At 40.5% G+C, this 27,431-nt stretch overlaps 1 protein-coding gene across 1 annotated transcript in view; it reads right to left on the bottom strand.

The window, feature by feature from the left end:
• LOC134934612 (uncharacterized) overlaps positions 1–27,208 on the bottom strand; it is a 46,727-nt gene extending 19,519 nt beyond the window's left edge. The window contains exons 1-3 of the mRNA XM_063930009.1: positions 26,857–27,208; positions 20,557–20,633; positions 11,412–11,502 (exon numbers count right to left, since the gene is read on the bottom strand). Of these exons, the coding sequence (XP_063786079.1) occupies positions 11,412–11,502; positions 20,557–20,633; positions 26,857–27,208 (520 nt within the window). The remainder of the gene's footprint in view (positions 1–11,411; positions 11,503–20,556; positions 20,634–26,856) is intronic.
• Between the last annotated feature and the right edge of the window lie 223 nt (positions 27,209–27,431).

Here is a 27,431-nt window from a genome sequence, read left to right as displayed (position 1 = left end):
CCATATACTGAATGTACACTGCATGACACGCTGCAATTACGCAGTACGATACACTGTGATACACTGCATATACTGTACACTAAAAAACCTCTTTATATCGGGCGCTAATAGTATTTTCTGTTAAAAAACATTTTGAATATAGTAAAACTCAGCTGCAAAAAGTTAATGACCTGGGGTTCACAGGTCAAATAAATTACACTGGACCACCCAAGTGCAATTAACCACAAAACTCCAATTTGAAAAAACTCTTGCGCTATAGTTATATAATTACAAGATATGGCTGACAAGAATGACAAACTCCTGATAAATTCAAAATATATTTACTATTGTATAAATTATCATATAATAAAACAAGACCGGTCTTTAAAACATCAAAAAATAATAACAAATATGTATACTTTCTAATACATGGAGGTGGACTTAAGCATACTCTGTGCACAGACGTGTAAAAAAACAAGCTCTATAGCTATATGGCTTAATGAGGTCAAAGAATGTTTTGAATCAAGTGTGGCTGCTGGTAAGACCCATATATTAATTGTTCCCAATGGATAGTCACTTTGTATCAAAGATCTTTATGATGTGAAGATCCAACATGTAACAATAGAATGGATATGAGCTTTTTGTAACCGGAAACTTTACGTGAGATGTGAGCAAGTGGTATCAGCACAAATGCATCCCGACGACCACCGCAGTGGCTTGGAGCTGCGGGAAATAAAGGCACCTGCAATGGCGCCCGCTGTGATTTAACCTGCTCAGTCGCGATGCTCCACGAGTATCCACCTCTACGTGCCGTTTGCAGGCACCGGTCAGCGGCTCCTCTTTGTATGAAAACAAATTCCAGGCAGAAGAATGCTGCAGCCAGTTCGTGATATGGGTCTAACTTCAGCTGGGGTCCAACAGAATCAACTTCTGACGCGTTTCGCTCCTCCCACAGGGGCTTCCTCACAGCGGGCGCCATTGCAGGTGCCTTTATTTCCCGCAGCTCCAAGCCACTGCGGTTGTCGTCTGGATGCATTTGTGCTGATACCACTTGCTCACATCTCACGTAAAGTTTCCGGTTACAAAAAGCTCATATCCATTCTATTGTTACATGTTGGATCTTCACATCATAAAGATCTTTGATACAAAGTGACTATCCATTGGGAACAATTAATATATGGGTCTTACCAGCAGCCACACTTGATTCAAAACATTCTTTGACCTCATTAAGCCATATAGCTATAGAGCTTGTTTTTTTACACGTCTGTGCACAGAGTATGCTTAAGTCCACCTCCATGTATTAGAAAGTATACATATTTGTTATTATTTTTTGATGTTTTAAAGACCGGTCTTGTTTTATTATATGATAATTTATACAATAGTAAATATATTTTGAATTTATCAGGAGTTTGTCATTCTTGTCAGCCATATCTTGTAATTATATAACTATAGCGCAAGAGTTTTTTCAAATTGGATATACTGTACACTGCATGATACACTGCACAATCGTAGACCACGTGGATTGTAAAGAACTATATATACAAGTTAAAAATAATAATTGTTTTTGTAAAACTCATGTCGATCTTTTTCCATGTCAACTTAACGGCCATGTCAACCTACAGTATACTGTAACTGGTGTCAACCAATTTCAAAAGCCACACCATCTAGGTTGACACCAATTGGTTGACACCAGATATAGGATGACATGGTGTGTCGACCTAGATGGTGTCGCTTTTGACATAGATAGTAAATGTAAAAAAAATTGGGAAAGTGTAAAAAAAAACAAATTGATCTTTTGACCCGGGTTAATGTTTGGGCCTTGTTTAACCATTTGTTTACCACAGATACAGTGCTGTATAGAGCGGATACCTGCTGCTACAGCAGCCCGTGCTATAATGTACTGTACCTGTAACTACAGTAACTTAAAGTACAGTAATCTACAGTAATGTACTGTACTTACAATCCCTTATGGCCTGCAGGCGCCTTGGAGTCCTCCGGACGAGGTCACTCCACTTCCTCTGCAGTGACCTCACGGATCTCCTCCGGTTGTATGTCCGGAGGGTCTCCCTGCTGGCCCTCCTGTAAGCCCTCACCTTCTCCTCATTGCTGGCGAGACTTCTGTCCCACCAGCGAACGAGGAGACGGAGCTCTCCGGGCGCATAAGGACGGTCCCTTACAGCAGCCATGACACCGTCCTTATGCGCAATGAGCGTCTCAGACGTCGTGCGTCTCAGACGTCGTGCGTTCCAGGTATTCAACGTTGTTACTGTGTGACAGTTTCCCTTAGTTTTGAATATGCCCTTTCTTTGACCACGGTATTTTCCACTGTCTTGCCCTACGCCCTTCCCTCCTGGGAGCCTGCACCGGTCCTATGCAATACACAAATGCCGAAGATCTACAGTACTGTTTTGCTCAGTTAGTTGCGTCAGAATACACTCATTTCTACTCATTACCGCTGTGTAGTTGCATTTAGCGTAAAGAATCGCTCCTGCAGATCTACTCTGATTTATGTGAAACTTGTGTGCACCTTTCCATTGACTGTCTTTCAATGAAAATAAAATAATACAGTAGATTATTACAATAAAAAAAAAAAGAAGGCACATCAGGTCTCGAACCCTGGACCCCCAGCGTGGGAGGTGGGAGCCTTCATCGCTAGCCCACGATGCCTCATGAGAGATGCCCAATTTCATGTGTAAAAGTACAGCAAACAGCGCCCGGCCCCCTCCACATTGGTGTTGGTTTATGCCTTAGGGGACTCGGACGCTCGCATTTGTAAAGCACAGTATTTTCCACCGCCTCCTGCTAGCCCATCGCCCTTCCCCCCTGGGAGCCTGCACAGATCATGCAGTGGACAGGGAGGGAATTCAGGTCCTGTGCAATACACAAATGCCTAAGATCTACAGTACTGTTTTGCTCACTCAGAATACACTCATTTCTACTCATTACCGCTGTGTAGATGCATTTAGCGTAAAGAATCGCTCCTGCAGATCTACTATGATTTATGTGAAACTTGTGTGCATCCTTCCATTGGATGTATTAGAGAGAAAAAAAAATATTAAAGTGAATGTCACGGGAACACATAAAAAAAAAAGGTTGGCACTTCCTTCCCATTGGTGTTGGTTTATGCCGTAGGGGACTCGGACGCTCATGTAATTGCATTTCAAAGGCATGGTATTTTTCATCATCTCCCCCTACCCCCACCGCCCTTCCCCCCTGGGAGCCTGTACAGGTCATGTAGTAGACAGGGAGGGAATTCAGGTCCTGTGCAATACACAAACGCCGAAGATCTACAGTACTGTTTTGCTCAGTTAGTTGCGTCAGAATACACTAATTTCTACTCATTGCCACTGTGTAGTTGCATTTTGCGTAAAAAATCGCTCCTGCAGATCTACTCTGATTTATGTGAAACTTGTGTGCACCCTTCCATTGACTGTCTTACAATGAAAATAAAATAATACAGTAGATTATTACAATAAAAAAATAAAAAAAGAAGGCACATCAGGTCTCGAACCCTGGACCCCCAGCGTGGGAGGTGGGAGCCTTCATCGCTAGCCCACGACACCTCATGAGAGATTCCCAATTTCATGTGTAAAAGTACAGCAAACAGCACCCGGCCCCCTCCCCATTGGTGTTGGTTTATGCCTTAGGGCACTCGGACGCTCGCATTTGTAAAGCACAGTATTTTCCACCGCCTCCTGCTTGCCCATCGCCCTTCCCCCCTGGGAGCCTGCACAGATCATGCAGTGGACAGGGAGGGAATTCAGGTCCTGTGCAATACACAAACGCCGAAGATCTACAGTACTGTTTTGCTCACTCAGAATACACTCATTTCTACTCATTACCGCTGTGTAGATGCATTTAGCGCAAAGAATTGCTCCTGCAGATCTACTATGATTTATGTGAAACTTGTGTGCATCCTTCCATTGGATGTATTAGAAAGAAAAAAAAAATATTAAAGTGAATGTCACGGGAACACATTAAAAAAAAAGGTTGGCACTTCCTTCCCATTGGTGTTGGTTTATGCCGTAGGGGACTCGGACGCTCATATAATTGCATTTCAAAGGCACAGTATTTTCCATCGTCTCCCCCTACCCCCATCGCCCTTCCCCCCTGGGAGCCTGCACAGATCATGCAGTAGACAGGGAGGGAATTCAGGTCCTGTGCAATACACAAACGCCGAAGATCTACAGTACTGTTTTGCTCAAGTCATTACATCAGAATACACTCATTTCTACTCATTGCCGCTGTGTAGTTGCATTTAGCGTAAAGAATCGCTCCTGCAGATGTACTCTGATTTATATGTAACTTGTGTGCACCTTTCCATTGACTGTCTTACAATGAAAATAATACAATACAGTATATTATTACAATAAAAAAAAAAAAAAGAAGGCACATCAGGTCTCGAACCCTGGACCCCCAGCATGGGAGGTGGGAGCCTTCATCGCTAGCCCACGACGCCTCATGAGAGATTCCCAATTTCATGTGTAAAAGTACAGCAAACAGCACCCGCCCCCCTCTCCATTGGTGTTGGTTTATGCCTTAGGGGACTCGGACGCTCGCATTTGTAAAGCACAATATTTTCCACCGCCTCCCGCTAGCCCACCATTCCCATTATGCTTTAGGCAACTCAGACGCTCATGTACTGTACATGTATTTTAAAAGCACGGTGTTTATAGATCAATCCGCCGCTATACTGTACGATCGAAAGTACTTGATTAGTGGAGCATTAGCCATCCAGTGGTGGAGATGTGTAATGCATGCTGAGTATCTAGAACCGCCTCAACGCGCCAGCCTGTGATTAAACTCAGCTATCGCCTTAGCATGACTAAACGTCCGTCTAGGCGGAGAATCGGTCAAGATAAAGGTGGCTACATCTGTATTTTACCAAGGCATGACAATGGGCCTTTTCATCCCATGGCCAACAACTGTCTCCACTGGTGCCTTATTCAAACAAACCATATCACCATCAGAATCCTCATTGTCAACTTCCTTTTCAGTGCCAACTACACCAATATCCTCCTCATCCTGGTGTATTTCTACAATGACATCCTCAATCTCAATATCAGCACATGGACGGCACTGCTCCTCTCAGCACTTGCAAGGGCCATGTAAAATGGAGGAAGGAGCCTCCTCTTCCAGTACAGTACGGTTAGACATGGTAACCGTGGACCCACTTGGACTCTCCTTGGGAATTTGTGATATTTTTGGAGGCACATTTAGTTCTTGTGCCTTTACAAGTTTCCTTTTTTAACTCTTATACAGGGAGAAGGGCTTACATTATCATTATGAGCTGCAGAACCACCAGTCAAAAACAAAGGCCAAGGCCTTAGCCTTTCCTTGCCACTTTGTGTAGTGAATGGCATGTTGCCAATTTTACGTTTCTCTTCAGCTAACTTTAATTTTTTTTTTTTTTTTTGCACTTTCAAATATTTTTTCTTTGACTTTACATGCCCTGTATGACATTGGTCATCGGCCTTAGCCGATGACGTTGACGGAATTGCATTGTTGTCATGACTAGTGGCAGCAGCTTCAGGACTGATAGTAGTAGGTGGTACCTGATCTTTCACTTATTTTGCCTGCATTTCTCACCCACTGAGTGACTGAGTGAAGCACCAATTAAATATATTTTTGGCTTTGGATCACACACAGATATAGCAGTAGTGTTAGTGTACGGCAGCCACAGTACTGAGTTACGCACAAATTAAATTAAATATATATTTTTGCTTTGAATCACACAGACACTACTATATCAGTACCGCTGTACTAGTAGTTATAGTGATGCACCAATAGAAATATATTTTTGCTCTGGATCACACACAGAGGATTTATAGCAGTAGTGTACAGAAGCCACAGTACTAGTAGTTAGAGTGATGCACCAGTAGAAATATATTTATTGCTTTGAATCACACAGAGGGTATATAGCAGCAGTGTATGGCAGTACTGGTAATCATCACTGAGTGATGCACCAATAGAAATATATTTTTTGCTCTGGATCACACACACACAGGACATATTGCAGGAGTATATGGCAGCCGCAGCACTAGTAATCAGAGTGATGCACCAATTAAATATATTTTTGACCTTGGATTACACACACATATATAGCAGTAGTGTTAGTGTATGGCAGCTGCAGTACAGAGTGTTGCACCAATTAAATTAAATATATTTTTGGCTTTGGATCACACAGAGATATATAGCAGTAGTATACAGCAGTACACAGACCCTTAGAGACAGAGAACAACACCTGGTCCATCCTATACACAGCCACAGTATGCTAGTGCAGAGTACTACTCTACTGTGCAGAGCACTACATAGTGACTGACAAAGCACACCTATACAAGCAGCACTGCTCTCTCCGGCCCCCCTCTGTTCTCTCCTGCCCCCCTTTACTCTCTCCTGTCCTTTCCCTAACTACAGCAGCACAGAAGGAACACGTCCTGTGCACTCTCCAAGTCTGGAGTGAAGATGGCGCCAATCACCGGGGACTTATAAAGAATCCAAAACCCACGAGATCCAACAGTGGGATAATGATGTTTTGCCTCATTTTGAGATACGATTTAGGCATGAAAAACGAGCCTGACTGAATCGGGCTTGTATCTCAAAGTTCAGGGGGGAGGGTGTTTCGGTTCTTTAAGAACCGAACCCGCTCATCCCTAGTGAACACAAAATACATAGATGTACTGACCATGTGCTCCAATAAGTAAAGACTGTGAGTGTAAAACAAGCAGTGCAGCACATGCAGTGACCCTATGAGTAAACACTCCCACTGTATGTCCTTTTCTGTGGATATTTGACCAGGTATGCAGTGAAGACTGATGTGAGTGTGCTTCTTTCATACTACTCATGTTCAGTTACAGATTTATACAGTATGCTAGACACATGGAGATATTACAAGGACTTTCCTGGTGAAACTCATACAATTGGTATTGATATTTATATGAAATTAATGTTGCTGTGATCCTTCCATGAACATGGTATCATATGTGATTGGCATTAGCCTGGGTCCTAGAAACTTAGCTGTATATGATGTGCACGAGGCATTATAATATGCTTGACAACTTTGCATTTTGATATACAGCCTACAATAAGTGGGTCAATGAGATCATGATGGGTATGTTACTGTAATATTGCTGCTATGTGTAGCCAATGTAATTATGGGAATCTGATAAAAACATGGTTGGTGGTAATGTAGGTATGTGGTTACAATCAGTGGTGGTTCCAGAGGTGGGGCTGCACACAGTCTAAAACTAAAATAGGGGAGCCACACAATCTGTCAGTGAGTCCCGTCCAGTGATGTTTGTCATTGTTTGGGGCGGCAGTTTGTGTGACCCCCCCCTATTTGAATTTTGGACTGTGCTGCAGTCATACCACTGGAGCCACCACTGGTTACAATACAGATATGTGGTTCCAATACAGGTATATAGAGCTAATAAGAGGATAGTCCTAACTGCGCTTAGTCTCTCCACTGAATGAGATGATATCTGAAAATTTGGCATTCATAACTTATACAAATTAGCATAAGTATTTTTACTATTTTTATATCATACACTGTAAAACATAAATAAAACATCATTGTAATCATTATTAGCCCAAGTAATAAGGTAGAAAACTATATATTAGATCTTTTTTTTTTTAAACAATTTTGAACAACAAACTTAACTTTCAATGGGGCAGCAATACCCCCACAAAGGGCAATCAGACATGGTTTGTGATGTTTGATAGTATTAAAAGTTGTTATATAATGAAACAGAATTAAATGAAATTTTTCTAACTAAAATGAGGCAATGATTATGATTTTTGGGACACAAATACCAACATTTCCAAGCAGAGCTGAATTCATTCCATAGACTCTGCTGTAGAGACTTTTAATCACCTCTAAATTTACCACATCCCAATTTAATGTGCAATTAAACCAATATTAATAAGATGGTACATTTACTTTAATTATTTGTTTTTTTTTTTGTTATTTAATAACCCACTTCTCTTCTCTCTTGACAGCTACAAGATTTAGAATGCAGAAACATGTCCAATTGTTTATATATTCTATCAAATCACTAAAGTCTGTTATGCTGCTGTAGTTTGTTGCTGAGTAAGCTATTTGTAAATGAAACATTATTTGGAAGAGTGCCTCTGAGCCCTTCTGAATGATAGATGAATCTGAAATTTGAAGTTTAAATGTCAGAACACTATATTTTATTTGTATAATCATTGCTGTCCTGGAGGGTAGGATTCTAAAACGGAGTTAAAAGGTGAGGGGTTTGGTGTTTGTGCAGGCTACGCAGATGGGCAGAATGTATACAGTATACTGAAAAGAAACTAGGAATTTTCGTTTACATTATCTGCTTAAATCAGATTAAAAGTTATCATCTTATTTCAAACTTTTAAAACAATATGTTCATCCATGAATCAGTCAATGGGGATAATTCCAAGTTGATCGCAGCAGGAATTTTGTTAGCAGTTGGGCAAAACCATGGCCCTCATTCCGAGTTGTTCGTTCGCTAGCTGCTTTTAGCAGCATTGCACATGCTAAGCCGCCGCCCTCTGGGAGTGTATCTTAGCTTAGCAGAATTGCGAACGAAAGATTAGCACAATTGCGAATAGAAATTTCTTAGCAGTTTCTGAGTAGCTCCAGACTTACTCAGACATTACGATCAGTTCAGTCAGTTTCGTTCCTGGTTTGACGTCACAAACACACCCAGCGTTCGCCCAGACACTCCCCCGTTTCTTCAGACACTCCCGCGTTTTCCCCAGAAACGCCAGCGTTTTTTCACACACTCCCAGAAAATGTCCAGTTTCCGCTCAGAAACACCCACTTCCTGTCAATCACAGTACGATCACTAGAACGATGAAAATTCCTCGTTATGCCGTGAGTAAAATACCTAACTTTTGTGTAAAATAACTAAGCGCATGCGCTCTGCGAACCTTGCGCATGCACATTAAGCGACTAATCGCAATATAGCGAAAATCGGCAACGAGCGAACAACTCGGAATGACCACCCATGTGCACTGCAGGGGAGGCAGATTTAACATGTGCAGAGAGAGTTAGATTTGGGTGGGGTGTGTTCAATCTGCAATCTAATTTGCAGTGTAAAAATAAAGCAGCCAGTATTTACCCTGCACAGAAACAAAATAACCCACCCAAATTTAACTCTATCTGCACATGTTATATCTGCCTCATCTGCAGTGCACATGGTTTTGCCCAACTGCTAACAAAATTCCTGCTGCGATCAACTTGGAATTACCCCCAATATACATAATTTGGAGTCATGTGTGAAGTTGGTATTCTATAAATATATGGCCTAATTAGCACGGACTAGAATGTTGTTTGGTATTAACTAAGTAAAAAAGAAGTTTGGATAAAGTACAGTGTGTTGGAGATGATATACAGTATCCTGTGATGTAGGTAGTCTGAACTGCAAACAGTATGTTTCCATCGGGGTTCAGTATCATTTCCCGATGGATGGGAAGCCGATGGTCAGAATCTCAACAGCAGCATCCTGACCATCAGAATCCCGACAGCCCCCTGGAAAGTACCCTAATCCTCCCCTGCCCCTACCCTAACCCTCCCTTGTGGGTGCCTAAACCTAACCCTCCCCAGTCATGCCTAAACCTAACCCTCCCTTCCCTGCTGCCTAAACCTAACCCACTCCGCTTGGTACCTAACCATAACCTCCCCTTGTAAGTGCTTAAACCTAACCCTCCCTCCCCGGTACCTAACCCTAGCCTTCCTGTCCCTGCACCCTAACCCTCCTTCACATGCCTAAACCTAACCTCCCCCCCTCCCCGCAGCAGGACGCCAACACATTCCTCTGGAAGGACATTCGAGATTCCGGCTGTCGGTATTTTGACGCCGGTATCCCGAGTGACGTTGGTATCTAGATGCTGGGCTTGTACTGTCCTTCCGGATCCCAGAGTCTGTATATTGAGTGCCGGGATCCCGTCCTTTGGGAACTTAACTGCATCCCAACCATTGTAATAATAATAATTATAATACTACACAAAAAATTAATAATGATATATACTGGTTATACAATTTTAAAAATATTTTGTTTAAAGAAATGGAGCAGACCCCTCTAACCAAACCTGACTATCTAGCTGTGCCTCAGTCAGAAGGTGATAGGACAGAGTAGGTCTAATGTGGCAGGTACAGTACGTTTATCTCAGAGAAGCCTTGAGTAGCACTATTTATTTACAAGAGACACACAAACTTTTTTAGTCAGAGGGCCCACATTGGGATTTAGTACACGATGAAGGAGCTGTGGTAAAATTTTACTTGTTTAAAAATGTATAATACAGTACATATAATTTACATGTTGTAAATATGCATAATGTTTTGGTCATGTGCCACAAATAAAAATACAGTATAATGAAAACAGCTCTGCAGTGAGTTATTGGATGCTGGCAATTTTCAGCCCTGTCCTTTATTTTTATTTTAGGAAATATACGTGAAAGTATTTCTTCGTACTAATTCAATAATAAAATTTGGCAGTTGGTAACCAGAGTAATCGTAAAAATAATCAGCTTGCATAAAGTAAAAATTTCAAGCTAATATATAAACTGGTTCTCTTTAAAAGCTGCACATGTTTAAATGCCCAATAACCAGGCATTATACAGTGTACATATATCTTACTTAGAACAAATAAAACATATAGATAAACTGTGGGCAGCTTTTTTCATATGTTTGATATTACATATTTCCTGCAGGAGAAACTGAATACTAATCCTTTTACACCAAAATCCTGGGTCCGACTAGGGATTTTAAACACTGGAAGAAGCCAGGTGAGACCTAGTTTAGACTCCTTTTACATAACTCCGACCCAAGTTATTCCTGGATCGCCCCATTTAAACTGAACCTGGGTCTGTCCTGCATATCACTCAGAGACACTCCCTTAAGGCAGTCCTCTGCATACACAGCCAACCAGCAGCTTTTAACAACTTAACTGATGATTTTTTCCTCCAAAAGCGCTCCAAAATTGTCGGGTTTTTTATGAGTGATATAGGTGAAGAACATGAATTTAACCTTATTAAAAATTATTTTAGTTAAAAAAAAAAAAGGAAAAAAAAGTTTGAATTTTTTTTACATTTTTTTCTCAAACATCAGTACATCAGTCATGAAGATCAGTAACATTGGAACATCGGTAACATTGCGACCATCAAAAAATTACTTTTTACCCCCAAGACATCTGCCAGGTACACAGGGGGGGTCTGGAGGTGGCTTGGGAGCTGGGGTTGTTTTAACCATTTCCCAGCGGCTGCCATTGTCTGCAGCCGCTGGGTGGGAGGTCCTGCCATGCTGACCGATCAGCAATGATCGGCAGCACGGCAACACTGGGGCGAGGGTGCAGGGAGGCAGAGGGACCTTCCGGTCCCTCTGACAGCAGCAGCAGAGGGAAGTTTCTCTTCCCTGCTGCTGCTAACACTGTTTATCTAACTGGTCTCATCCTGTGCGACCAGGTCAGATTTAACACTGCCTGGTGTGGTCGCATCTGATGCGACCATGCCAGACAAGTGGTTAAGCATAACCTAGATCAGAAACAAATGGGTCAGACCATTTACTCTGATGCATGCCCCAGCTCCTTCCTGTGCCTATCACTGCTCACTGCTGAGTTGGATTGCTGGAGCTCTTGATCATTTTCAGCCCAGGCCCATGTAACCCTTAATTTGGCCATGATCGAGCCACAAGGAGAGGAAGATTGACAGAATATCTGATTTGCTGCCATTACTTTATGTAAAAGACATGTCACTGCCAACAAATTGCAGGCTCTGCTCTATATAAGAAACTGTTAATAAATAGATAATAAATAAATAGACACTGCTGTCTGAGTATCACAACTGACGATTAGGTCTTTTCTGTCAGGTTCTGGAGCCTTACCTCCGGTGGGTGCTCCCACGGGTTACCATCCCGCTGGTTGGCGCGGCTGTGGTGGCAGGGAGCTGTTGACGGTGGGTCCTTCTCGACGGATGTGCGGCTGCCAAGGGCCCGGGGGCAGAGGGTCTGGAGAGCCAGGTGCTGCGGCGGGGGTCACTGCGGTAAGGTCCTCTAGTGGTGACACAGTATAGTGTGTCAGAGCTAGACGCTGGCTAAAGCTGTGTGCTAACAGCTAAGTATGTCTCCTGTGCTGGGGGCAGCCATGTTGGAGACCAGAGTATTACCAATGAAGTTCCCAATCTGTGTCCAGCCAATCCTATGTGTTCTCCCTTTACAAAAGGGGGCTGGCTCAGAGGGAGAGTGCCAGTGCTTCATGTTACCTCCTTGTGAAAGGTTCTTCAGCACTGTGCTCCCAGGTTACTTCTGGTTTCCTGGTCCTGGTTGCTCTCATCCATCGGTTACCTAAACTCTGCTGCAGTCCTGCTGTCTAAGTCCGTTGCCACTCGTGGAAGCGCTCACGGGGTCCCAGGTCATAGAGGAGCTCCAGGTGCTAATGGCAGTTCCCACAGACGTCTTCATTTCTTCAAAGTCCATGTTCTTCAGCCTTGTCTTTCAATCACAAACCACAGTCTTCATTTCTTCAAAATCCAAGTTCTTCAGCCTCATATTTCAAGCACAAACCACAGTCTTCATTTCTTCAAACTCACAAGTTCTTCAGCCTCATCTTTCAAGCACAAACCACAGTCTTCATTTCTTCAAAGTCCAAGTTCTTCAGCCTCATCTTTCAATCACAAACCACAGTACTCATTTCTTCAAAGTCCAAGTTCTTCAGCCTCATCTTTCAATTACAAACCACAGTCTTCATTTCTTCAAAGTCCAAGTTCTTTAGTCTCATCTTTTAATCATAAAACACAGTCTTCAGTTCTTCTTTACCGGAGTTCTTCAGCTTCACTCTCATTTAACCATAGACTCTAATTCTTCCAGTTTCTTCAATTGCTCCAATATTCGTGTACAGCCTGATTATTCATTAAAACTACAGTGATCTTCCTACGAAGTCCTCCTTTTCTTTATGCCCTCCGGCCAACGTTAATACTTAGTTTGGCTTCCACCCCATGAGTAGGAATTACATTCAGCCACCTCGTTAACTCTCCTCACAGGTAGCTGTCCCTTCAGCCAAAAACCAGTTGTCGGAGCCCCAACTTACGCCGAGCATGACATTTTATGTATATGTGGTGGGAGATGGGGAATAGTATGGGACCAGAGGAAAAAATATTTACCATGGGTGGATGTAAAGTGAACATGCAGGTTAGGGGTGGCATTGGTGAAGTAGTGCAACAACTGTATGTAACTGCATCAGTCACCTGTAAGAAGACTGACAGTGGAATTCCGATGGCCAGAATACCGACTGTTCTTAGTAAGTATTTTCACCATACCCCCAATCCCAACCCACCCCTCCTGCAGCATAACCCTAAAAGTCCCCTCCCACATCCTAACCCTAAACTCACCCACTCCCATAGCCTAACCCTAAAACTCCACCTAGTGCGTAACCCTAGCACTTACCTCTTGGATCCATCAGGATCTTCTGACTGTCCAGACTGTTGGGATTTTGAACACAGCACCCAAGATATATGTGCATTGTATATATTATGCCCATTTGTGGCTTTCCAAAAACAAAAGAAAAAAAGAAAATAGCTGGACTGCAATGGTGTTACAAGAGGACTTCAATCAATATCTCCATTAATTACAACAGATACATTTTCTAATCCAAAGCATCTGATAAAGTTTTGCGTAATCCAATTGAGAATGAGCCTGGAAAGTAGCATTTGTGACATGTAAACTACTCTGCACCACACAAGGGGGGCATGGTGCACATACAAAAGAGATATATGTATGTGTGTGTGTGTGTGTGTTTGTGTGGGTGGGGTGGGGTGGGGGGGGTCGGGTATGTAGGTAATACAGTGCATTTTACACTAAAGCATTCCTCCCAGTATCCTGTCTGGTATCCTGCTTCTCTCCACCACCAGAGACTACAAGCACGTCTTCGAACGGCTCCAGCTACAGGCACGTCTCTGACGGCTCCCGCTATATCACTGCAAGTGAGCGGTTCCGAGCGTTCAGTTCACCAATACATTCTGCTTTATTTCATCCCTTCGGTGCCGCAGTCAAGTGGCGTGGGCAGCCGGCGCCCAACATTTTCAAAGGAAATACCGAATAATTGCAATCAGCAGAGGCTGGGGTAAGCACAATACGAGACTGTCAAAATAGCGTTCCATGCTTAAATGTCATTGTGCTGTGCACGGAATTGTGCTAATTAAAATCACCCGTAAAAAGCCTTTTCTAAAATACGGAATAAGTATTGGGAGCAGATATTATAAAGTGGACAAAACAAAGGTGAACTGTTTATATTTACACCACGGATGGACTTTTAAATCCATAAAATCATCTTATGAGCCTATACGTCTAATTAACCCACATGTGGAGCTCCCAGCAAGGAGCCCTTTTTTAAATTACAAGTGCTATATTACCATCTGAAGCACAGGTGGTTATATCGTTTTAGGGGATTTTGTTAATATGTCCATCATTTGCTGCTACTAATAAGTATTGATGCTTGCTATACTATATATGCTGTGTTATCAAATTACAGGATACCAGGTTTTATTTTTGTGATTATCATATATATATATTTTTAATAAATTGTATAATACTTTCAATGACAGCGCTTCTTTGTTTTTTACTATTTTACACTATGTGTTCTTTATTCTTCCTCCATCTACATGCTCCGGCTGTGAAGGTATTTATAGGCTGTAAATTAAGAAGCGGATGAGAATATGAGAAGTAGTGTGAATAGATGTGAGGAAGTATGAGCGGCTTACAAGAGACATGTGTAGAGGTGTAATTGACATGTATGGAGATCAAAGTGACATGTAAGGAAATCTGAGTAGCATATGAGGTGGTCAGAGTAGCATGTGACAGGTGTATGGGGAGGTCTAAGTGGTATGTGGGAGACGTGGGGAGGTCATAATGAAATGTAGGGGATTTTTTTTAGTACATACTGTAGGATATGAAGGCTTCTAGGGATCTGAGAGCATGTGTGAATAATTTATGACATGTCCATATAAGGGACATGTCCATATTTGTGGCAAGAAGGGTTTTGGGGGCATGTGGTGACATTTTGGAATCAGCGACATGTGGTAGAATGTTGGAATAAGCGACATGTGGTAGAATGTTGAAAAGTGAGGGCCATGTATAGTAGGGATGTGGAGGTGCCAAGATCAATTTGGGGTTGTTTATCATTGCTGAAATTAATAGTAATCTGTTAGGGTTTGGGAGATTGGAGGATGACCATTGAACTATTTCAGGTTACCCATCAGTGCACTATAGTAACATAGACATGTCACTGCACTACAATAACATTTTCAAGCAAAAATGTCATAAAATATAATTTAAATTAAAAAAAGATAATCTTGTATAAAAAAAAATATATTTGCTTTTTTTACTACACATTTAACAATTACTATTTTTTGGTGTAATAAATAGAAATACTTTCTGATTATCCATTAAAATGCAATGAGTTATGGGGGTTATTCAGACCTAATCGCTGTTGTGTGAATTTGCAAGCTGGACAATTATCGATTGACTGCGCATGCATACGGATCGTAGTGTGCGAGAAGCCAAACGGTGAAAAAATCCAGCAAGTTTTTTGATCACTAGCCATATGCAAGTGGATTGACAGGAAGCCGGCTTTTGAAGGTGGTAACTGACCGTTTTTTGGAAGTGTCAGTAAAAACACAGGCGTTGACAAACATTTTCAAGGATGGTGTGTGACGTCAGCTCTGGCCCTGATCAGACTGATTCTATTGCACCAGAGCTGGCCATAGGCATAGGCAAACTAGGCAATTGCCTAGGGCATTTGATATGCCTAGGGGCATCATCAGCTTCTGCTGATTAAAATGATATGCGACATGCCTATATTCTGTATGTAGCATTTCATATGCAGATACAGCCACAGTCTCACACAGTATATTGGCATGCTGCATATCAGTTTAATCAGCAGAAGCTGTTTGTGTATCCTAGCCACATAGCAATGCAAATAAGATGCATTTTCATTAAAAAAAAAGGTGCCCGACGTTAGCATTGATGCAATATTTGTGAGGACACATCTGTATCCAAGCAGAGGCAGAGGTCACAGTGTTAGTGGAAGTGTGAGTGCTGTGTGCATGTGAGTGGGTTGGTTGTGCAGTAGTGTTCAGAATATGTGTAAGGAGCATTATGTGTGTCATGTAAAAATGCATTAATAATGTGCAACATATGCATATGTGTAAAGGGCCACTATATGTGTCATTGTGTATAAGGGCATTAATAATGTGCGGCATATGTGTAACAGGGTACTACTGTATGTGTGTCATTATGTGTATAGGGGCACTAATAATGTGCAGCAAATGTGTAGGGGGCACTATGTGTGTCATTATGTGTATAAGGGCATTAATAATGTGCGGCATATGTGTAAGGGACATTATGTGTAAAAGGGCATTAATAAAGGTTGTCATAATGTGTAAGGCGCATTATGTTTATAAGGACATTAATGTGTCTCATATGTGTAAGGGGCATTACTGTGTGGAATTGTGTATAAATGCATTACTAATGTGTGGCATTATGTGTATAAGGTGCTCTACTATGTGGCGTTGCAAATAGAAAGGGCACTACTGTGTCGTCTAATGTGAATAAAGAGCAATAAGGTATGGTGTAATGTGAATAAGGAGCAATTCAGTGTGATGTAATGTGAATAAGGGGCTCTACTGTGAGGAGTAACGTTTATAAGGTAAAATGATACTACTGTGGGATGTAATATGAATTATGGACACTATCGCAAGATAAAATGTGAATAAAGTTGCAGTACTGTGTGGTGTAATTGGAATTGGGGTTACTATTGTGTGGCCATGTCCCTTCCCAACAAGAAAATGCCCCTTTTTGGGCTGTGCGTCAAATGTGCGAACTGTTCCTATTTAAAATATAGGGGGTACAAGGACTGCTATGGGTGAGGGGTGATGGTGCTGGGAAAGAGGTGCAAGGTCAGAGGCAGAACCAGCGGTGGTGCTAGGGGGCACCAGCCAAAATCTTGCCTAGGGCATCATATTGGTTAGGGCCGGCTCTGTATTGCACTGTAGGAGTAGGTCCTGGGCTACGCACAGACAGCACAGACTCGAAAAATCATTCAATGGTGGGGTTGCAAACGGATTTGCAGCTGACCGGCGATCATTGAGATTTTCGCAAGTCGTATGCAGACTTGCACAGGGTGGGTTTCACTCTATCTGGGCAGCGGCTATCTGATCACAGACCTCTGCAAATTCACAGATGCGCAATCAAATCTGAATAACCCCCCCATGTTTTATGCTAAATTTTATGCCTGTCTTTACTTGACACCCATTATTCCATTATCTTGCACAGAAGAAATGGGCAAATTACTGGTTGCCACAGGACTCTGATTATATTATATTATATTATATAGAAAACTACTTGACCCCTTGAGCAAACCATATTCTGGCTAAGACCAGGAAATTTATTTAGGGATAAGGCCAGATTTCAATATATGTTTTAACTCCTTTCAGGATTTTGTGCTTGGTATAGATCTTTCCGAGGACTGTCAAAATCTAATGAAGAACTATACATGTGGCTAAAGACTCCTTTCCCGTAAGTCAATCTTAAATTATTTTAATGCATATATTAAATTTGTATGAAAAGAAAGTTCTGTTCTGTTCTCTAGACCATGCATGTTGTTCCTGTGGTAGATTTGCTAAAAGAGGCATTTAATGAGGGACACATATGAATTACACAGGTCCCGTGGCTGATTAAAATCAGGTGAAACCTATCAATTCATATGTGTCCCTGATTAAAAGGAACCTACAAATAGCAACCTTATGACCTACAGTATGGAGCCACACCACCTTGATAAAGCTATGAATGATTCTTGTTCCTGAGCATATAGACCAATGTCATCATCGTTCTGAGAATGCACACTTGTATCTACAATGCCATTGTTTTTGTATATATGCCTTACAATTTCTTGAAACACTGCATATTAATTTTTATACAGTGCATATTACTAAGGATCTCAACCTCTACTGTGATTAGATTCATTTTAGAATGACAAATTCTGGAATGAGTGGCATATCTCTCATATGTGCAGAATGTATAGTGCACCCGCCTTCCCCCCAATGCCACACACCTTGCACCCAAGACTGATCAATTTACCACTATGGCCACCCATGCACTGCCACCCCACCCTATACTCATCTGATGTATCCTTCTTTCCACTGATATATTTGGAAAGTTGGCTCTGCACAGAAGCTAGTAAAGTCTCTGACACTGTGCCAGAGTATTTGTTTTCTTCTGCCTGCAGCACATGGACTCTTGGCTCTTAAACACTCCTGCTGTATTAAATGTTTGGTTTTTTTACTTAGAAATGATGATGAGTTTATATCATACACTTGCTTGTTGTCATGTTAAATAGATTTTTTTTTCAAAGTTTAAATCTTTTAAACGAATTTTACATTTCTGCATTTTACTTTATTGACTGTATATCCACAATTCTCTCACAAACACCAGACAATGATGCGCTCACTTTTGTTTTTTTTTACTTGTCTATTTTTGCAGGTTATCATATTTGTGGCCAAGAGGGCCGCATCTGTAGAGGTTAAAAAATGAGCACCTTCTCAGTGGAGGAGGTGGGCAGATTAAGATCTTCCTTGGACTTTGTGTTGAGTGGGGGAATACGGGCATGGCGGGCAATTCAGAGATGGACACAGATCTTGCTTCTACAGCAAATCTGCATCCATATACTTAAATGCCGGGGGCTGCCCAGCACAGGGTAAGGCTGCCCAGCATGTATGTTGCGACACACCGTGATGCATTCGCAATTTAATTGCAAATGCATTGAATAGATGACAACTCTTGGCGGTAGGCTGTCCTGCACCATCTTTTATTTCACAGGGGCTTTATGTGGCATCATGCAGCTGCCGCCAAAGATGCTCTAGACAGACCTGCATTCGCCCCCCTCCCCTGCCTGAAAATGCAGCGTTGCAGTGCGATGCATTCATAATTTAATTGCAAATGCATTGAGTAGATGACAACTCTTGGCTGTGCAGGTAGACTGTCCGGCACCATCTTTTGTTTCACAGGGGCTGTGTGTGACATCATGCAGCCGCCTCCAAAAATGCTCTAGACACACCTGCATTCCCCCCCCACCCCCCACAAAAATGCTGTGTCAATGCCCCCTCGACAGCCACCACTGTCTATCACTATGTGATTGCATCCTTTCTGAGATAGCTGCTGTGCATGCGCAGGCCATCTGGATGCAGCCGCTGCATGTGACTACTGCGTGCAAACGCAAGGCTGCGTCCAGGTCTGAATCAACCACACAGTGCAGAAATACATCCTTTTATCCAAGCACATGTAAAATATGGATTTTGTATTGAGCAATAATGTTATTTAAATGAGAAACAGGAGTTGACACAGCATATTTAGGTGGAATGGGGATTTTCCAGCTGATCAGGAAAGTACACAGCATTTTTCTCTGCAATAGAACCTGATTAATGCATGCATATTTTAGATGCCTTTGTGCAAATAACAATGTAGTGCAGGCTTTTATTTCTTGTTGTTCATAACGGTGTTAAAGTACAGTATTTTGCTGCATAGAGGAGTTTGGGTACTACCTGTAAGTCCAAAGCTGTTCTATATCATTTGATGTTAGCTCTCTAAAAAGAAATATTACTAGGTATTTGTTCCTTGTTTAATAATGTTTTATGGGTTATGCTCATTCTTATTATTAACTGTAGCTTTATTGTTTATTGTTATAAAAAATCTGTGTTCTAATCAGTTTATATTATTACCATACTGAAAGTAATGTTAAACAACTCTTCATATAATTATCATCTTATCCCATCACCAAAAAAATCCCACCCATCAATAAATAAAATTATTTTCATATTTCCTTTTCTTTACTTGATTTCTGCATTTGTTTTCTTACACAGTTAAGTCACATTATTATGACCACCAGCTTATATCTAGAGCAACTGCCGTGTGCAGCAAGGACAGCAGGTAGATGTGCTGAACTGACATTTTAGACACATATCTGGTAGCCCCCAGGTTCACTTTGATGGAGAGTTGCTCCACTGTAGCGTGTCGGTCACCCCTGATGCACCTTAGTAGCCGACGTTCACCTCTCACATCAATGGCACGTGGTGCTCCACGGTTTCCATGTCGGTTATTTGCAATGGTGACATTTGTCCAGTCATGATACACTTTCCCTACAGCAGCACATGAACAGTTCACAAACTGCACTGTTTCAGAAGTACTGCCATCCTTGGCCCAAAAGACGATTATCATCCCTATTTGCAACTTGGATAAATCGCCTCTTTTACCCATGACAGCAATGAGCGATATGTGTGCAGATGGCCTATTGTGCACCTTACCCACCAAGCCATCACACAACACATGATATACTTCATGCCAACGTCTAATGTAGGAGCTGCTCATAATAATATGACTTGATAATGTAGACATACTAATAACATTGCCTTATTTTTTAGGATATTGAGGTTTTAATGTAACGTCCTTAGCAACATGTAAAAGAGAATGAAATTGCCATTTTATTAATATGCGTTGCTTCTGTTTGTTGATAATAGACATTGGACACTCAATAGTTTGATTACCATTGGAGTGTATGTACTGTTCATTACATCAATCCATAATCTCTGGTGAAGTTCTAACATAAATGTGCTAAAGGCAGCTGTAAGAGAAGTACAACAACTCTATTAAACATGTTCAATTCTTATTCAGCAAAGAATGCAATTAACTGCTCCATTAACGTTCTTAAATATGTCTTTCTATTCATTATTAACTAGCCTAATTAACGCTTCCTTAAACAGTTTATATCCTAAAGGATATTCTAAAACTGGTTCATATTACACACTGCTTAATGTAGATCGTATTTCTATACAAAATAAACATTTGACTATTTTATTTACTTTTATTTTTTATTTGTGCTTTCTATACTGTAGTTTTTAATTTATATATATATATATATATATATATATATATATATATAATATACAGGTTGAGTATCCCTTATCCAAAATGCTTGGGACCAGAAGTATTTTGGATATTGGATTTTTCCGTATTTTGGAATAATTGCATTCCATAATGAGATATCATGGTGATGAGACCTAAGTCTAAGCACAGAATGCATTTATGTTTCATATACACCTTATACACACAGCCTGAAGGTAATTTTAGCCAATATTTTTTAATAATCTTGTGCATTAAACAAAGTGTGTGTACATTCACACAATTCATTTATGTTTCATATACAACTTATACACACAGCTTGAAGGTCATTTAATACAATATTTTGAATAACTTTGTGTATTAAACAAAGTTTGTGTACATTGCGCCATCAGAAAACAAAGGTTTCACTATTTCACTCTCACTCAAAGAATTCCGTATTTCGGAATATTCTATACTACGGAAAATTTGGATATGGGATACACAACATATATATATATATATATATATATATATATATATATTCTGCTACTTCCACACATATGGTTGCTGATGAACCCACTAGGATCCATTTGTGGACTTTATTGAGGAAGTTTCAGTGCACATACCCTTGCGATTGTTAAATCAGCCATACTATCTTGACTCATATATCTTTGTGCCAGAACCTGAACAAGAACAGTTTTGGTTACAAGATTTAAGTAATTTATTCAGGTGGTTTTTATAAAACACTGGGATATGATTGTCTGCATTTTCAAGAACAGCTACAATTAAAGCTCTTATTAGGAGCCACATAAGAGATGAATGTATTCATTTCTAAGGTTGTGATCTTTTGCATATAAACCTACTAGTATCAAATAGGTCTGATTTTTATATAGCTACCCCTGATGAAGTTGTTTAGATGAAACACGTTGGGTCTGTCAGTCAAAAGCTATCAACCCAGTTTGTGAAGATACTCCCTTTGAGCTCACACCTTGAAAAAGGTGAGGGAGTATCTGGGAGTAACATCATATATTGAACATACTGGATATAACTTACTGGCACATTTATTTTATACAATTTTATATGCAAATATTATGTAATGAACTATTTGTAACATCTATTTGTTCAAATTTGTGATATTAAACTAATATTTTACTAATTGGCCTTGGGCCTCTTGTTTGGTGACTATCTGGTGAGGGGTTGTCTGTTGCAGGTCCCCAGATATAAACATCTTCCAGTATACAATTCATACCCATCGCATTTCGTCAGTGATTTGACTTCATCATGGGGATCCCCACGATGAAGTCAAATCACTGACGAAACGCATTGGGACTGCTGTACCTGAACCTCTATATGGACAGATAAGCTTCTTAAATTTATTAATCTTGTATGTTTGTATTTTTATCACTATTTCAAGAAATATTGGAGACAGGATGTATCCGATCTTTTATGTGGACAGATAAGCTAAAATTTCTCTTTTATCTTGTATGCTTGCATTTCTACCATTTGTATTTATTTGTTGTATTAAAATTGTGAAAAATCTTTAAATCCCTGGCTGTGGATTACACAAATTTAGGGACACATTTGCCCTTAAAAGGTTTTTTAATTCAATGTATACAACTAGTTCTTTGAGCAACAATGGTATAAAAACTGTACGCGCTATGTTATATTTGTTTTATTTCTTCTATGTCATACCCATAATGGTCATATGACCGATGAAAGACTGTATCAGATAAGTAGTGTCCATTCATCAATATTGGTTTTCACACTATATACTTGAGACACTAGAATGCGCCCTTTTCTTCACTTCCTAAATTCACATTCTATATGTGTTTCTAAGCACATATCACACTGATTAAGGTTGCCGCCACTCATTACTATATGGAGGAGTGTCAATTTATAAACACTTAAGCATTCTTTTAATATTTTTAACTTTTATAATATTATACCACTCATCACGTGCAGTTTGTGTAGCTTTTTAAAGTCATCTCTGCGCCCTCGCATCCACTTTTTTCCTAATATATATAGATAGATAGATAGATAGATAGATAGATAGATAGATAGATATAGATAGATGCTGCAATTTGTAATATTATTGTGAAAATGGAGTACATAACATTTTTACAGAATATTTGTAAAAATTTTAAATATCAAAATCACATGCTTTTTAACATATTAAAGGTTTACAATTATTGAAGGATTTGCAATAATTTCCAAAAGACCTTACATCTATAGGTACTGCGGTATGATTTATTTTCTTACTATAGATAATTCTGCTTGTTCATTTTTAATAATTGGTAAACATATTTTGAAATGGTAATTTGGTTGAACACAATACTAAATAGTTAATATCTGCAGCAACATAATATAACAAAATATGTTTGGGGTTTAATACACTTTCAAGGCACTGTAAATGTATGAGACATAAAATACAGTATTTAATAAACATGTCACAAATAAAAATAACAAAACCCCTTCACAGATGATACAATGTTTTTGTCTACTGTCAAAAAAGAGACATAATTGCTAACCTTACTGTAATGTGTGGATTGTTCCCAGTTGCAGGAACACCATTGATTGCAGTTTAGTAACCTGCAGGGATATTGCAGCCTGAAAGTCTATAGAAAATATTGAGAGAGAAGGATTTTTGTAGTGAAAATATGGATTCTCACAGTTTAGTATATTGACTCCATTATATTACTGTGTGTTTTTGCTTTGTTAATGTGATCCAATAAATATAATTATTATGGAAATATATAGTAACTAATCAGTATCATAAAGAACTCAGTGTAACTGATTATTAAAAAAGGAAATACCATAGTAGTTTTATTCTTCATTAACTACATCAACTATTACCATAAATGGCTTTAGATGAACTCTTAATCAGCTAAAAACAAGCTGTAATATTTATCCATAATATAATATTGTCCTGGTCATCCAGAATCACACTGATTTGCTTGTATGTCATACAAAAGATCAGTAAGTTTGCATTTTCAGGAACTGTTTCTTTGTTTTGATTACCCATTTCTAAGCTAGCTGCTTTTCTTGGTATTAGAGTTCTACTCTATTTCTCTATTAATCAATTTTTAGAATGTAGAAGTAAATTTTATATAATTTTTTTTAATGTGGCCCAATAACCTGTTACTTAGACCAGTAATAATAATATATGTGTATATATAGTACACTGGTGTAGAAATGTGGGCACAGATCAGTCAGGAATACATGGCACCTTTCAGTAGAGACGTCAGCTCCGGTGGATCTTCCTGTCTTCTGGCAACTAATGCATAGGATCTTTCTTACCAGGCTGTAGCAGAGAGGCCAGGCCCGTACACAGTAAAATTACAACACAGATGTTCTCAAACTACGTGCCATGGTACCCTGGGGTGCGTCAGGGTACTTGCAGAGGTGCCTTGGCCAAGTTATAGTCAAAACCAATGCTAGTGGCTGGCAATCATAAAATATGTGGACAAACAGAATCAAATATTGTCCCTCACCACATAACTGAACCTAAGGATGACGTATAAACACAATTTACTTAATTTAATATTTTTTTCTAAATTTCCCAATAAGAAACTTTTGGCCTAGGGGTGCCGTGAAAAGAATTCTGATACTCTAAAGCGCCGTGATTCAGAAAAGTTTGGGAACCACTGAATTAACATGACAACTTTGATTAGGCTGAATAATCAGAGAAATGTATTATTAGCAAATTAGGACTTTTAGTTCAAGTAGTAAAATGCAATATAGAGTATGTAAATTATCAGCATACAAATGACATGAAATTTACTATGACTATAGAAATGAATAAAAATAATTATTACCATGCAAATGACATACAATTCTGCACAAATGAAATAATATTAACATGCACTAAATTCCTATCAATAATTCTCTACGGTGAATAACCAGCAAACTGTGAATCTATTGTCATTTAAAATATACTTATTAACATTATTTGCTGCAGCACCTCTTCAATTATGACATGGTAGAGAATGCAGTTCCTGAACTACTATAACACAGTATACAAAACAGCCATTTGTGGGAGTATAAGTATATATTAAGAACACCTTAGATGTACCATGAAGAGATCTCAGCAGTTATCTCCGATATCTCTCATGCCCCCTCCATTTTCTGTAATGCAGTCAATAGGTTTTTGAGGAGTTTAGCACTAATAGCTAATGACATCGGAAGATAGTGTCAGCCCATTGTAGGTTACAGTCTACTGTAACAGGGATTGTTTCTGGAGATGGATCCTCTGGATCCCTCTTTGTGTCCCGTCACTGATGCATGCATCGGTGAACGATGCACAGTAAACCCACTGTCCTATTGCATTACATGTATGTATTTGTAATTCACAAAAAGGCAAAAATTATCATATATTGCAGTTTGTTCTGCACACACCGAAACAGAATCTTCAACACTTTGTCAATTATATCTCAGCCCTGAGGGCATAAATATATTCTGCACTTAGCATTTTATATTTCTTTCCAGTACTTAGCAAAGCTCAGTCCACTTTACACATATGAATAGCAAGATGTGGTACAGAATTACTTATTAATTTGCCAGCCTCCATAGATCCTTCACAGTGAAAACACTGCAAAGCTGCACTGAACACTGTCTCTCTCCCAAATGCTAGGACTTGGTGGCCCACTCATTACTACATAAAGCAGCAAGTACTCTGTAACCCTGCACTCTGGCTTCACCTCAGTGCTATCACTCACCCAAATCTTCTTTCACACTCATGTAGATCTCCAGGGTGATCTACTACTCAATGCACACAGCTCCGCTCCTCTGCATCTGCTTTTTCAACTATGCATGTCCTACACGGGTCTGAGACTCCAGGTCGACAACAAAAAGGTCAACACACCTTAGGTCGACGCCAATTGGTCGACACACCGTAGGTCGGCATGGACAAAAGGTCGACAGGAACAAGGTCGACATGGAAAAAGGTCGACATGAGTTTTTGGTGTCATTTTCTTCATAGAGTGACCGGGAACCCCAATTAGGGCACCGCGTCCCCTTACATGGCTCGCTTCGCTCGCCATGCTTCGGGCATGGTGCCTTCGCTCCGCTCTGCTTCGCTCGGCACAGATTACCGTTTCAATTGTAGTCCACGTGGATCGTTAAGTATGAAAAGGTTCCAAAAAAGAAAAAAAATTGTGAAAAACTCATGTTTTCCTTTTTCCATGTCGACCTTGTTCCTGTTGACCTTTTGTTCATGTCGACCTAAGGTGTGTTGACCAATCGGCGTCGACCTAAGGTGTGTCGACCTTTTTGTTGTCGATCTGGAGTCCGGATACCGTCCTACACATGTCTCAGCCAACAGCAACTGCCATATACCTCAACCAGAATGATGCACAAAGTATCAAGGCTCAACAGAGTATCAAGACTCCAATCTAAATTCTAGTTTAAAGTGAGTTGTTATGTTACTCGGGTATGCATATAGCAGAGGGCAGTGAGCAAAGGACGTTTACAACACTTGTTTTGGTTTTATATGAACATACAGAATTCAGTGACTATGTTCAGAGTTTTGTGAACCATGCAACTCAATGATTAGAGTATTGACTGCTTTTAGAATCCTTACAGTGTTTTTTTTTTAAAGGCATCACTATGGGAGTGTGGACCGCACACTTCCAGGGAGTGACACCAAAATGCCGCTCCTCCTCAGTGACTGGTACCTGCGTCCTGCATTGTGACATTATCATGCAGTGCCTGACTCATGTCACTAAAAAAGTCTCCAGGGGCACGTCAGCTTCTCCAGGAATGCTCGTCACGCTCGGCGTAAGTTGGGGTTCTGACAACCGAGCTTTGGCTGAAGGGACAGCTGCCTGTGATTGAAGTAGACAAGGTGGCTGAATGTAATCCTTCCTTATGGGGTGGAGGCCTAATGTTAAAGTTGGCAGGAGGGCATAAGGAAAGGAGGAGGACTCTGTAGGAGGATAACTGTAGTTTTAATGAGTAACAAACTGTACACTGATACTTGAGGGATTGAAAGACACTGAATAAAGAACTGAAGTCTATGGTTAATGACTTGAAGAATGAGGCTGAAGAACTCTGGTTCTGAAGAACTGAAAACTGTGGTTTGTGATTGGAAGATGAGTCTGAAGATCGCTGGTTTTGAAGAACTGAAAGACTGTGGTTTGTGACTGGAAGATGAGGCTGAAGACACTGGTTTTGAAGACCTGAATGACTGTGGTTCATGATTGAAAGACGAGGCTGAAGAACTCTGACTTCAAAGAAATGAAGACTGTGACTTGGGCTTGGAAGACATCCGCGGGAACCACTGTTAAGCACCCGAAGCTGCTCTGCAACCTGGGTCCCCATGAGTGCTTCCATGAGTGGTGATGAGCTTAAGCAACAGGACTGCAGCAGTGATAGGTATTGCACAGATGATGGCAACCAGGACCAGGGCACCAGGAGCAACCTGGGAGCACAGAGCTAGAGCACCTTTCACAAGAAAGTAACCTGAAGCACTGGCACTCTCCCTCTGAGCCAGCCCCCTTTTATAAGGGAAGACTACCCAGGATTGGCTGGACACAGAGTGGGA

The sequence above is a fragment of the Pseudophryne corroboree genome, chromosome 6 (genome assembly GCF_028390025.1).
Source record: "Pseudophryne corroboree isolate aPseCor3 chromosome 6, aPseCor3.hap2, whole genome shotgun sequence".
Taxonomy (NCBI): Eukaryota; Metazoa; Chordata; class Amphibia; order Anura; family Myobatrachidae; genus Pseudophryne; species Pseudophryne corroboree.
The sequence above is the reverse complement of the archived record's forward strand: the minus strand, read 5'-3'. Positions and strand labels throughout refer to the sequence as shown.